The 14,070-nt window shown below is 38.9% G+C and overlaps 1 protein-coding gene across 2 annotated transcripts in view; it reads right to left on the bottom strand.

Annotated features, from left to right (window-relative positions):
- Positions 1 to 3,059: 3,059 nt before the first annotated feature.
- The window catches only part of Ccdc80 (coiled-coil domain containing 80), a 33,009-nt gene continuing 21,998 nt past the window's right edge, over positions 3,060 to 14,070 (bottom strand). For both annotated transcript variants that reach the window (XM_020159132.2, XM_020159131.2), the window contains 4 exons: positions 13,190 to 13,338; positions 7,813 to 7,916; positions 4,621 to 4,701; positions 3,060 to 3,554 (listed from right to left, as the gene is read on the bottom strand). In XM_020159132.2, coding sequence (XP_020014721.1) covers positions 3,208 to 3,554; positions 4,621 to 4,701; positions 7,813 to 7,916; positions 13,190 to 13,338 — 681 coding nt within the window. In that variant the 3' untranslated portion in view covers positions 3,060 to 3,207. The remainder of the gene's footprint in view (positions 3,555 to 4,620; positions 4,702 to 7,812; positions 7,917 to 13,189; positions 13,339 to 14,070) is intronic.

The raw sequence follows: 14,070 nt of genomic DNA on the forward strand, positions 1-14,070 counted from the left end.
TATATAACTTTATCAATCCTGCAAAAATTTCCCAGTTCATATCTTTGTTTCTATTTGTTCTTGGTACTGAACCCAGGACCTCAGGCATGCTAGGCAAGTACTCTATTACTGACCCTCATCCCTACCCCTCCAAGTTCATGGTTTACATTTAAAGTCAAAGGATGTAGTATAGCAAGCAAAAGAGGCTGCAGACATTGGAGGTCTATGAGACAGGCCATGCATAAACTTTCCATGGCTCTTATTTGCATGCGCAGACCACACTATCTACTATCTCCAGCTTGAACCGCCATGGTCAGTATTAGGAATCTTGACTCTGAAAGAGCTCAAAGTAAAATTTCTAAGCAGGGTTTTAAATACCTCTCGGCCATGGAACCAGTCAGACTTACTTAATCTGTTATGCCAGTTAGAAACCATCATTGAAGAAACACGCTGGGAATCACCAGGGTAGACAGGGTAGATTCAGACTTTAAACAACACATCATAAATCCCAATGTCCTTATCTTGGCCAAGAGTCAAAAACCAAACATTCTGAGATAGAGATAGAGCTTTTTCACTCAAACTATAAACCGTATCCTCCATGAACCCTCCCCACACCTCCTCTCTCCTTAAGCTGGGTGGGTCAAAAGGAAAATACTGTGCATGGCCACGTCTCCAATCTTTGAGATCTCAGCCACATATGATCCTTACGTATGGGCCATGGACTATGAGTGAGTTATCTTTCTAACTGCCTGGTTTCCCCATGTCAAGAATGGTAAATAAGCACATATTTCTCAAAGGTTATGCTATAAATTAAGGTATTCCCTAGTTTCCACCTTGATTTTCTTTTATGAATTTTCTTTTATGAATTCATACTTCTTGCTCATTTTGGTTTAGTTCAAGGGAAAAATGGTTTTATGAATCAATTAATACTAGTTCCACACAGACAAAGCTGAAAGAAGTAAGAAATTCCTAGGAGGAGCTGTGCCTGCTAAATAGTGACCGTGGAGATGGTGGAGCCAAAATAAGACACTTGTGAAATCATATGGAGCCTGAAGGGAAGAGCAATTTAATAATTCTAGTCTCCAGATGACTGCAAAACTATCATCACTCATCATGTCTTCCTGGTCCCTTCCTCTTATTCTACTCCCCATAAAGACCCAACATCAATTATACACACATACTGTCTTATAATTAGTTATGTACATGACTGTTCTCTGATAATCTGAGCTATGTATGGATGGGAAAATGTCTTCCAGTTTTGTATTCCTGCGTTCTAGCAGGCTAGTGTATGTAAGTAGTGTTTGAATAATCATAACTTGAATCTAACCTTCAAGGTAGTATCCTGGATTAAGAAATGGAATGACAGATGGTTCTTTGCATAGACCAAAGCTTCCATCTATTCCTGACTAGGTCTTCTCAAATTTGGGTATATTGTTAGAACAGGGCCTACCCTTGTGCTAACTTGTCTCTCTGAAGATAGTACATGACAAGATGCAAGCCAAAGATAGAAAAGAGGGCTGACAGAGACAAACTGATGGTGAAAGCTGCAGGAGAATTTCACCACTTCTCCAGCATTTGGGGGAATTGAGAGTTGCTTTCAGCAGGGACTGGAAAACTTCCAAAAATCATTTGCCAATGTATTCCCTTCCTCCCCATCTTCACAAATCTCCTTTTACCCTTGGAAGAAGTGGCACCCTTTGCATATTAGTTAAATATATCAATTGTTACCATCTGAGAGCCAGAAGAGCTCAGGAGAGAAGAAAGGGATGTTTATAGGAGAAGAGGAAAGTCAAGAACATTTTGCCCAGAGTCAGTTTTAGCTATTTAAAATTACCACTCCTTCTTCCAGCTCTCTTGGTCTGTGGATTGGAGATAGGTTACCATCCTTTAGCTTTAGTAAAGTGCTGATATTTAAGGTCTCTGCAGTCTGCCCAGGGTCTGCCTGGTTTGCCTAAGCTTCAGGATATTAGGTGATGCATATGTGGTCAGCACATTAGGAAACTGTTGAAAAACAAGTATATGCCTTACTAGAAGGACAGTCCTGCCAACTTGAGTGCCCTTAGAAGCTCCAGCATGGCTGTGATGAAATGATAAAGGGTTCTGTGTAGTAGAGGTGATGATTCCATTGAGTCAGCCACAGCTGTGCACTATGCTGGAAAGAATTCAATAATGTTATTTAATACTTTTCTTATTCTCACAAAAATGTAGAACTAGATTTTGAACTACCAAGTCTAGGTCTTTGAGAATGTGACATAAATTCTATCACAGGAAGCCTCTGAACTTAGCATTTTACTCCCTAAATGCCAAAAAAGAATCATAAATGTCATGGAGTTAGACAGGAACTCAGATAACTATTCCTACTTCCTCAGGGTCCAACACTTAGCTTTCCCAAGTCCGATGACCTTTTTATGTGACATTTTGATGGCCAATATCATAACTTCCAAGAAATACATACAGTGCAGAACTATCTTAAATATTTTTAATCTGACATTCAGAAAGTGCTGTTATTTGTTCTCTCTCTGTCCAGATGCTTCCTGAAAATGTTTATACAGTAATATTTAATTTTTTTTCTTTTTTTTTTTTTGGCAGTGCTAGGGTTTGAACCCAGGTCCTTTCACTTGCTAGGTAGACACTTTACCACTTAAGCCACACTCCTAGCCCTTTTTTGCTTTAGTTTTTTTTTCAGATTGAGTCTCACATTTTTGCCTAGGGCCAGCTTCAAACTGAAATCATCCTAGCTGTGACTCCCATGTAGTGGAGATCACAACCATGGAGTCTTGCTAACTTCTTGTTTGGGATGGCCTCAAACCACAATCATCCTGATCTCTGCCTCCTCAGTAGCAGAGATTGAGCCATAGCACCTGGCCCTGGTGTCTTAATTTTCTTAGCCAGACTTTTCACTTACCAATTAATATAAAAAATAAAAGAGTTTTGTGTACCATATAATATCCATTATGTAAGAAAAGGGAAATACGATCCATTTACAGTATATTATTTAGTATCAGATCCCCACTAGTTAGAGAAACAAACAGTTCTTTTAAATGTTCTTATCATTTAAATTTTCAAAAACAACTCTTGAGTAGGGGAAAGTTTGCTATTTATTTAATCTTGGAAGAACACTGAAAAAAAAGGGAATGTGGACAGCATGGAACTCCCTTATGTAGTTGGCCACATGTGGCTTTAGCAGTTGCAGGGAAAATGGCTGGGGCTAAGGTTACAGATTCCTCTTCAGTAAGGGTATCCATGGTGGTAACTTTCATGATGGCGGTAGTCATCCTGATAACCATCCTGGTATCCCTGATGGTAACTATGGTAACCATAGCCTGCATACTCATCTTCTGGACAGCGCATCCCCAGTGACTGCTGAATGGCCATTTCTTGTCTCCGAAGTTGCATCGAATCAATTAAATCATACACAATCACCATAGACCACATAGGAGAAGGATACCAGGACTTGACATTTCCATCTTTTCCGACTAGAAGCATAGAGAAGTACTCTGGGCTCACTTGAAAATAGTTACGTATGTCTTTCACCAAATGGGCTGGTATGTCTTCTCGCTCCACAGTAGAGCTCCCTAGAATAGCATTGAAATAGTTATTAGTGGGTTAAAGAGTGAGAGCTCATAAAAGTATCATAGGGAGAGGAGATCACTGAGAATAGAGAATACCCATGCACCTGTTTTCTTTTGCTCAAAATCCGATTAAAGAAGTATACTTTTTTCCCTACCAGAAACTAAATATCCCTGTTGTTCTGCAACATTATTGGTGTCAAACTTTAGAGAAGGTGATTTATTTCCTTATAGAAATGTTACATAATACAAAACCAGTCCTTTAATTTCATCCTACCAAGATCTACTTTAAAATTTATCATCAATGAAGATAATTATATTGTTTATAATTCTAAGCTTATTCTAACTAGCTTACCTACTTATTTGCCATTATAGTTTTCCTTTTGACATTTGTCTTTATAATAAAAAGCTTACTTTGTTGCCAAATGTGAAAATGCCAATTATGTTAAGATCTAGATGAATGTATCTAAACTATTGTGATGAATGAAAAGAAAGAGGCAAAAAGATGCTGAGACTGTCTGGGGTAGGGGAGAGGGGTTCTATTCTGTCTGGCACTGTGCCAGGTTTTTCCCACACATCTCATTTCAAGAGCTTGGTCTTGGAAAGAAGGACTGGATTTACTTTCTGGAACCTGCAGTCAATAGTTACTTTCTTTCAGCTTCTCTGAGGTTTTATTGCATTTTCTTATCTGTTGCAAGGGAATCAATGAGATAAGACCTATGTGCCTCATAAAACTATTATGAAAATTAAATAACATAAAAGAAAATGCTTTGGAGGCCATAAAGCCGTATATTTTTTGTTAAGCATAATTTTAGTTAAGAAAATGGGTATTTTTACTATCAGTTGAATGATTTTATATGAAAAATAACATTAGTCTTTGCACCCTCTTCTCCTACACACACCCTATGCACACAAGCATGTTTGCACACATACACACATGCAAACATATCCCAGGTCAGGGAGGGCTCAATGAACTTGTTCACTTTTGGGGTACACCCATTGCTTGTGTATAGTTTAATATAATTTAACAACTTAACACTAATTCATACATTTTAAAATAGCAGCATATTACCATTAATTGGGAACAGTTCTAAAACTCCCCCAATTTCCTCTCCAACACCCAAAAGCTTCAATACAGTTATATGGCGCAGACCTAAGAGAAAAAAGAAAGCCACAAAGTTAGAGGAGAGGACCTGTGGGGTGTGTGTGTGTGTGTGTGTGTGTGTGTGTGTGTGCACAGCAATGAAGATTGGATCCAGGGCCTTGTGCAGGATAGGAAGGCAGTCTACCACTTGAGCCATAGCTTTCACCACCACCCCACCCACCTGCTTGTCTATTTTTGTTTTTCCTTTTTCTTTTTTTGTTTTTAGACAGGATCTCACTGTATAACCCAGATGGCCTTTGAACTCACAGTCCCACTGCCTCTGCCTCCTGAGTGCTTGGGATTATAGTCTGATTTAGAGGAAAGGATTTGAAGATGTCCTTTACTTCCAAGGGCCTGATAATTGACAATCTATTTTTAAATGCTTCCAAAAGAGAGAAAGTACTTTAAAAGCCAGATAAAAGATCAATTGCAGATTGTAGGATTAAAAAAATCAGGTTTATTTTTGGTAGACTAAAATAGAAGAATTTGCTCTTTAACTGATTCTCAATATTAGGTGCAAAAAAAAGAGAAACAATTGAAACATCATGATATCTGAGATGATCTAAGTTCAATGATTGGTGTCCTGCCCTCCTCCCGCCCCCAAAAAAAGTCAAGCCTGAAGTTTCAACTTAACTTTTTCTGAGAGAAAAGTCTACAGACACCATCCATGCTGATTATTAAAAAGCAGCCACACAATAGGTTGTTGGTGTAACTAGCAGGTCTTATCACTTAGAGGGCCCAAGGAAACACAGGCAGGCACATCTTGCTGCCCCATCCTCAGCTACAGTTTCAGGAAAGGAGGGAAGGTAGGAAGGTTGTGCCTTGGTAGCTTGTTGGAATTCTTTTGAAGATGAAGCATACACACAAATTCAGGAGAAAGAAAATAGGAAGACAAAGAGCCTCGTCAGGGTAATAACTTGAAGCTAATAATAAGATACTTGATGATGTTTGTTGTCCAGGGGAGAAAATTAAAAGCTGCCATGGGAGGATTCTTTTAAGAAGGAGCTACAATCGAGACAGAATACTATTCCCCAGAAGATATTTTTGCCTTCACCCTTTTCCTAGAGAATTAAAGCATTCTGTTCTTCATATTGATGAGTCATATTTTCAGAAGGGAGACTCATGAACTTAATTATTCATGGAAAACATGACATTCACATTTCCTGTTGTTACCAAAGGGCTTGCTTATGCTGATGCGACACAGGCTTTCTGCTGAAATTAAAAGTAAAGCATCACATAGTAGCTGCTACAAAGGCATCTTTAGCAAATTGATAGACTATGATTTTATTGCTTGGTGGGCGCAGGTGTTCCAGATAGAGTCTTGCTATATTGCCCAGGCTGGCCTGGAATTCATCATCTTCAGGCCTCAGCCTCCCAAGTTGCTGGGATTACAGTCATAAACCACCAAACCTAGATTTGATTTCATTTATATTCTCATTGTGATAAACCATTAATTGCTTTAAGAACTCCTGTCTTAACTAGTGCCAATGATGTCTATAAAGAATTTAAAATCTGCTTAAGAATGTTAGCATAATCAAATATTCTGTATGTTGATACAAAAAATTACTAACCCTGATGATAGGAGTATAAATGAAAATTCATGATTACTCTTACTATTTTCAACTTGTTTTCTGCCCTCTTTTGTTTTATTTTACATTTTAAAATTGAAAAATAATTTTCAGGAACTGAGTCATACAAGAAACCAGACCCTGGTAATGCTTCACAAAACTTATACACAACCTCTTTTATTTATTTACTTACCTTACTCATTCATTCATTTATTTATTTATGGTACTAGGGATTGAACACAGGGCCTGTGCTTGTCCAGCAAGCGCCCTACCACTTGAGCCATGCCCCAGTGCTCACTCCTTTTATTTTTTAAAATCAAGTACATTTTATAACTAATGGATGATTCTAATAGAAGTATCAAAATAATGCTAATTCATCTGTGTTCTAATGACTATGGCCCTTAGCTACTTCCCCTTTCCCCTAACCCCAGTTACTCAGCATACTCCCCTACAGATGCATAGCTCATCTGAGACTTCAGTTGTGACTTCCACTTTTGCCAACATCTTGGTTCACCATTGAACTTAGTAGTAAGTTCTATGTACTATGCATTTTGCTGTCTATATGGCCACATTAAAATAATACGAGCTCTTTCAGCCTACTGGAATAATGTTCAGTAAGTAAAGTGGATATAGTTTTCAAAATACTGAGCAATTTACAACACAAAAAAGGAAACTTTTTTTCCTCTCTGACCAACTTGGCTTAAAGGTAAGGTTCTAAACTGGGTGTGGTGGTACATACACACTTGTAATCCCATCACTCCTACAGCTGAGGCAAGAGGATCATGAGTTCAAGCCTAGGCTACATAGCAAGACCCTGTCTCAAAAAGAACAAAACAACAAACAAAAAACAAAATAAGCATTTCTGTTTAATGGATCTTGCTGTCTTCTTGATGCCCAGATATAGATCAAAGTTTTTTTAAAGGGAAGTGTAGCATAGTCTGGTCTGCTTCAATTGACATATACATTCCCAAAAGCCATTCCTATTTTGCAAGTGATATTTAAGAAGCATCCAACCTGGGGGGTAAGACTCAAGTGCCGTAAGTCTGAGTTCAAGCCCCAGTACTGCCAGAGAGAAAGAGAGAAAGAAAAAAAGAAAAAGAAAGAAAGAAGGAAAGGAAGGAAGGAAGAGAAAGAAAAGAAAAGAAAGAAAGAAGGAAGGAAAGAAAGAAAAAGAAAAAGAAGAAAGAAAGAAAAAAGAGGGAGACAAGCATCTGATAATAAGACAAAACTCAAGTATTACCTAAGTAAATGATAATATCTAAGTTTTATATGAAGGGTTTTTTTTAAAAATGAAGACAAATAATACAGATAATTAAAAGTACAAGAGTAGATGTTTTCATATAATTCAATGAAAAAATGTTGAAAAAATCTACAGTTGACTACAGCTCCATTCTGAAAGCAACTTTATAGTCAATAAAATAGAGTGTGTGTTTAGGAATCTGCAGTCTGAACTGGAGAATATTTGGATGATCTAAGCTTCTATGTTCCATTTTAGAATTGACCAGGAGGAGAGTGGTCTGGGAAAGCAGAAATGAGGTTGCTTCCCACTCACCAAAATTGCATGCCTGACCACTGAGTGCGGAGAGCTGCTGTGAATAAGCCCAGTCTTCATCATTAGGAGCAGAGATCACCAGCAACCGCCTCCTCCATCGGAACCTGGAAAAGAAGCAAAAGGCCACACTTGTGTAAGAAAGCAAAATAACATTGCCTGGTGGTTTTTTCCATCCCCAAAATAGAAACCATTGACCCATAGAACTCTCCCATGGCTCTCAAGTGCCACATTTTCTGTTGTCACTTCACAGTTTGCCTACTTTGTTGTTTGCATGATGTGCCTGTGATCACTGTGCCTGGTGAGGTCACTTGGGGTGAGATGAAGTTCTCAGGTGTAATGAAGACTAGCCAGAATTGGATGGTAAAGTGTAGCCTCAGAAGTAAAGATCTCAAAAAAGAACTGAAGAATGCGAGTTCTGAAATTTACCTTCCCATTAAATAAGAGCCAGCACAGAGTGACCCATGAAATGGAAAATTGCTAAACCTTGAGTCATTTAGAATATACTGTAGTAAACTTGGTTTTTACTTATGGTAGGGTAGCAGAAGCCTTTGTCTTGTAGCTAGGAAAATTTAGTTTAAGTTTTGTCACCATACATTTTGGGTGTCCTTGAGTATGTCACTCAGTTCACCAAAGTCTCAGTTTTTCCTTATTTCTGGAATCAAAAATAGCAGTACTTCAAAGGGGTTTTCCAAAGTTAAACTCAAAACCCCATCAGTATGAGTGCCCACACAATGACATGGACACAGACAATCATGTCTTAGTTTGTAGTCTTTTCAATTATAGACCTTTGTCCATTAACAGATCATGGACATTGTCCATCATAATACCATAACTTATTTAAACCCTGATGTGTTTATGTCATTTTGTAGCTCTCCTTCACTGCACAGGAAGTGTTCTCACTGGAGCTCAGAGAGAGCACGGCTTATTTTTTCCATTTTACAGAAGACAAAATGAGACTTAAATAAATGAGTAACTTGCCCAGTAGCAAATCTAAGTGGTACCAAAATACCATCTTCTCTGATTCCTGGTCCATTTGTTCCCCTGACTGGTGCCACCAGTATCCCCCGAAGGGTACAAAGACAGACAGCATGAATCCAAGGGACAGCTGTGTGGTATTGTCTCATACTCTCCCTTCGCTGGAGAAGGAGGTTTACTCCCTCCTGCAGGTTGCCCTACAGGTAACCATTAGATGTTAGGAATTCACTGAGCTGGCAGCCAGCAGATTTCATTGTGGCTTTTCTCCTGTGCCCCATCTAGCTCCAGAGTGAACAAGAGTGTTTTCAACAGAGAAAATAGCCTCTTAAGGGAACAGTGGTTTGGGTTTATGAGAGAAAACAATAGTCTGATAAAATACAACCTCTGAATGGATGTCTGTTCCAAGGCTTGCCAAGAATTGCTTGCTGTGACATTACATTCACTTCCTCTGCTTATTTTTCTTCAAAAGGAAAGAAAAACTATGATCTTCACTGAGGATAGGGAGATGAATGTGTTTGGCACAGAGGAAGGGAAAGAAGTATCTGAGACTGTCCGAAGTTTCTGGGAAAGGGAACAGTGATGGCTGTTGGGTCACAAACACCGTCTCCTGGACTTCCCTGCTTCCTTAGGAAGTGTGCCAGACCAGCACTGGCCAGTGGCCAGAATCCTAACCAAGCTAGCCTCTCAGGCCTCACACAGAGCAGAGCCCTAGGGTGTCCTGAAGGGAACTATTTTGAGTGAGGTCTATTTTGGCTTGTTTACCTGTGTACCACTGAATGCAATCCTGAGAAGAGAGGGGTGGGATCTGACTCTCATTGTCCCAGACACAACTGAAAGAAGGTTATCTCCCCTAGGTAATGGTTCATCTTCCCTCAGACCTTCACATTAGGGTACAAGGCCCTAGCTCAAGACCCTAAAGGAAATAACTTCCAAAGCATGTCACAAGAGATGTGGAACCTGACACAGAACCTCATTTGGGGCAAATTGTTTTCTGTCACTTTAGCTTTTCAGTAAATAAAAACCCTACAAGTTATGCATGTGTTTGCTTCTCTTAACTGGCATCCCCAAATTAGAGTGCACTGGCCCACTCTTTGGGTCTTCTGTCTCAGGGAGAGGTAATTATAGCCTGCAGCAAATGACCATTGCTAAAGACCAGAGTGGCTTCAGAGTCTGGTCAGCTGAAACCAGGCTGTGCAGACCTACCAACAACTCAGCAAATTTGAAGGAAAATTCCCACTTAGATACTGGTTTATTCATAGAACTGCGCCCCCCTCCTCCACAGCCCCGCATCCCCCCACCCGTTCTCTTTGCCTGATTTTCAATTCTGAACTGTTTACTAAAGCTCTCTCCCCTACCCTTGGATAATAAAGCTCTCTAATAAACCTGACTAACTGATCGTAACATTAAGAGGCAGCACTCACTGATGACATACTTTGTGTTAGGTCCTGAGCCATCATTACTTTTAGTGTTGAATTGCCCCCTCACAATAATCTTTGCACATGAGAAAACAGAAGCCCAGAGTTGTTAGGTGGTTAGCCAGAGCTCACACAATCAATAAATGGAAAAACCAGAATTCGAAATCAAAGCTCTCTTACTTCTTACTCCTGCCTTTAAGGAATACACTATTCCATTTTAACTTTTAAGATCAATGATAATTATCAGTATAATGATTTCATGAGTTATGACCATAAGTCAGGTACAACCATGAGATGTCTAAATTGTAATCATCTCCCAATCTTAATAGTCTTATTGGATATATGTTCCTGAAACAGTAATGACTATAAGAACCCACAAAGCTCTTATATTAGATGGAAAATACATTTGCATGTCTTAGGACCCTACATATTTCAAAAGATTTTTAGATGCAAAATATTTGTATAGTACTGTAAGCTTTAGTGAGTGAACAAAATTAAAATGTCAGGTTTTCCCTTTAAATTCTGAAATCTCTGACAAAATGATTATACAAACACACTCTCCCTGGTAAGGTGAGAAGAATTACTTAACACCTAAATCCCTGGTGTTGAGTAACATCAATGAATCAGATGGTAGCTATCTATTTTAGAGGGTTGGCAACCTGTATTTACTGGGATGGCTCAGTGGGTATGCATCTTTTAATCCTGGAAGGTTCAGAATTAAGAAGAAAATGTTTCCAAAAAATCAAAATCATGGTAATAATATATTTATTTAAGAAAGAGTCTAGTTTTATATATATATATACAATTTATGATCTTATGAAACTTAAGAAGAACTTGGCCTATTAAATGACAATCTTAAAATTCCAAATTAGAACATGTAGTCGAATAATTGGCTTAAAAATGTGGTTTTTAAGGTGAAATCTTAGTGAACGTAGTTTTTGGAACATCTGAAAGAACTTTAGATTCACTGTGTTTGTAATATTGACTTATTGAACTTAGGAATTGTTTAAATACTCAGAACAGATTTGTTGTTTATTTCAAATAATTAAAAGAAATATATTAAATGTATAATAGCTATGTGAATGATGAAGCTGTTTGATTACTAGGTTTTTTTTTTTTTTTGCTTAAGTTGGTAAGTTTTATTTTATTATATTTCACCACAATAAAAAAATTTCAAAAAATTGACTCAAGAAGAAGCAGAGAATTTCGTCTAATTACCGTACAAACGTTTGGAAACATGACTAAAGATACAAGTCCCCTCCTCAATGGTGAGGTTTGAACTCAGGGCCTTGAGCTTGGTATGAAGGTGCCCATTACCACTTGAGCCACACGATTACTAGGTTTTTAAGCACGTTCAAACATTATTCCCATTGTATTTTCAAAGAGCATAAGACGGTAGACTTTGAGAATTGGATTGTTCTGGAGCCACTGACACTAGCTTAGCGTGAGAAAATTGCTTAATCTCCATTCGCCTCACTTGTAATTTAAGAATATTACAGTATTTAGGCTATGGATTGTCATGAGTACTAAATTAGGGAATGAAGGTCAAGTGCTTGACACAGAGATGAACACACAAAAAGTGATCACAGCAACCCTTGGGATGGAGAAAGAGCTACTTGCTACCAATGTTTTCATTTTATGGCCGAGAGATTTTTAAAACAGGCTAATTGGAAAGTACAGCGTCAACATAGCTAAAAAGTTGCAGACTGGAAACTTAGAAGAGTGATAAATCCTATGTTCTTTAGATATCATCTTATGTCCTAAGAACCTCAGGCCTCCTGAGGAAGGAATTCAGATTTTCTACTTACTAATCATTTAATTCTTGAGCCTCTGACTTACATGTGGAGAATGTGCTTTTCTAGAGAAGGAAGGGTTCTGACTGTGTGATGTATATTTAACACTGAGCCCTTTGCCACAAAGTGCAGTTGGGGTGGTGTTATAGTAAGTCTCTATGAGCTTGTTTGTTGTGGATATATTTCTGAGTTTTGTACTTCCTAGGGCTCCAAAGTCCCTGTAGAATTTTCCTCCAACATTGCTGAAGGAATGAAGATGGGAGGAAATTGGATTTTTCTACTCTCTTCTGAGTTTTTCCTCCACTAAGGGCACTGAGGTTGCTGTGAACTGATTTCAATAAACAATATTGCCCAGCAAATCAAGGAGCTGTGTTAGGAGAATTTCTCCTTCTGAAGAGTTGTAAGGAAGCAGAAAATCAAGCAGTGTGGTAAATCCTGTTTGAAACTAGAAGAGAACCAATAAATGCCTATGTAAAATAAAAATACTATATAGACAATTCTAAAGTCACTGACTGGATAAATTAATTCTCATAGAAGTTCAGAATTCTATATTCTGCACCAAAAAAAATTTAAAAGGAACAGAAAAGAGGAAAAGATCTGTCCAAAATGACCAAATTAGACCAGGTGTGGTGGAACACAACTGTAATGCCAGCTACTCTGAAGGTGGAGATAAAATGCCAGCCCAAGGAAAAAGTTAGTGAGACCCACATGGCAACAAACAAGCCAGGCATGGTGGTCATGTATGTGGTTGTAATCCCAGCTATACAAGAGGTGTAGGTAAAAGGTTGAGTCTGAGGCCAGCTAGGGCAAAAAGTGAGAGACCCTATCTTACAAATAACTAAAGTAAAAAAGGGCTCCAGGCATGGTTCAATTGACTAGGCTAGAGTGACTGCCTAGCAAGTATGAAGCCCAGAGTTCAAAACCCCCGTACTGCCCCAAAAACCAAACAAAACAGAAACAAACCAGCAGATGACATTCATACTTGGAGTTAAACCTAGCCAGACTTGCAACCAGGACCAATTCCAGTAGGACAGGACTAAACCCAGTAGCCAGACTGCTGTGAATTGGACAGGCTCTTTGAGTGAGATGTCACTCTGTGAGCACATGTACAGCTCTGTGTGTTTTTGTCATTTTCACTAGCTCACTCAGAACAAATTTGCACCTGTCTTTTCTAGGAGTGCAAAGATGACATACCTGGATAGGAAGTTCTCCAGGGACTGCTTCTTATCCTCCTTGCACACAATGCCCTCCTTCTTCTGCTTCTCCATATCTTTGATTCGGGACTGGAAAGTATCGATCAGATCAAACACAGACTTCATTGCTATGGGCACCTCATAATATTGCTGGTAAGAAAGCATACAATACAGGAAATGTATTAGTGCATTTCTTCCCTCTGTGCAGATGAGAGAAGATCTAGAAGAATTCAGGGGAGCTCTGGGCAAATCGTCAGAGCCTGGAGGATACGTTGATTTACAAATGCTGTCCTGCTGATGTTTTGAGATTCAGAATCCATGAAGCATTTGCCATTTTTCAAGGAATTCTTCTTAGCTGCAACCCTTTTATTGGAAAGGACCCATGTCTTCCTCACCATACGGATCCTCAGTCTACTTTTCTAATGTTGGTACTAAGCTGGTTCCTGTATGCTACACTACCAGAAAAGTAAAACACATTATCCTAGCACAGGAAAACCAACGGCATGGCATGTTTGAGCCTGTGAACTGAGCAACAAAGGTAGTTTTCCACCCAGCCCTGTTCTGTGGCTCCAGGGGTTGTTTGTTGAGTGAGCCTCACTTAATATTAGATCATTCTTGCTCAGGAACAAGTTGGGATCTAACTTAAGGATAATGAAATTCAGTTTCCTGGACCATGATAGCTGTCTGGATTTACAAAAGCAACCCAAGATGGATTGGGGTCTGCTGAGCAGAGCCTACATAAGCTGGAGAGCAAGCTGAATGTGGCTTGGAACTGTGTCCCCAGTGGGAATTCACATTAAAGATTATCTGACCCAACCTCCCACGTTAGAGATGGGACAACACATGCAGAATGACTTAATGAAGAGATCTCTCTCCAGATCC

This window comes from Castor canadensis, chromosome 5 (assembly GCF_047511655.1).
Source record: "Castor canadensis chromosome 5, mCasCan1.hap1v2, whole genome shotgun sequence".
Taxonomy (NCBI): domain Eukaryota; kingdom Metazoa; phylum Chordata; class Mammalia; order Rodentia; family Castoridae; genus Castor; species Castor canadensis.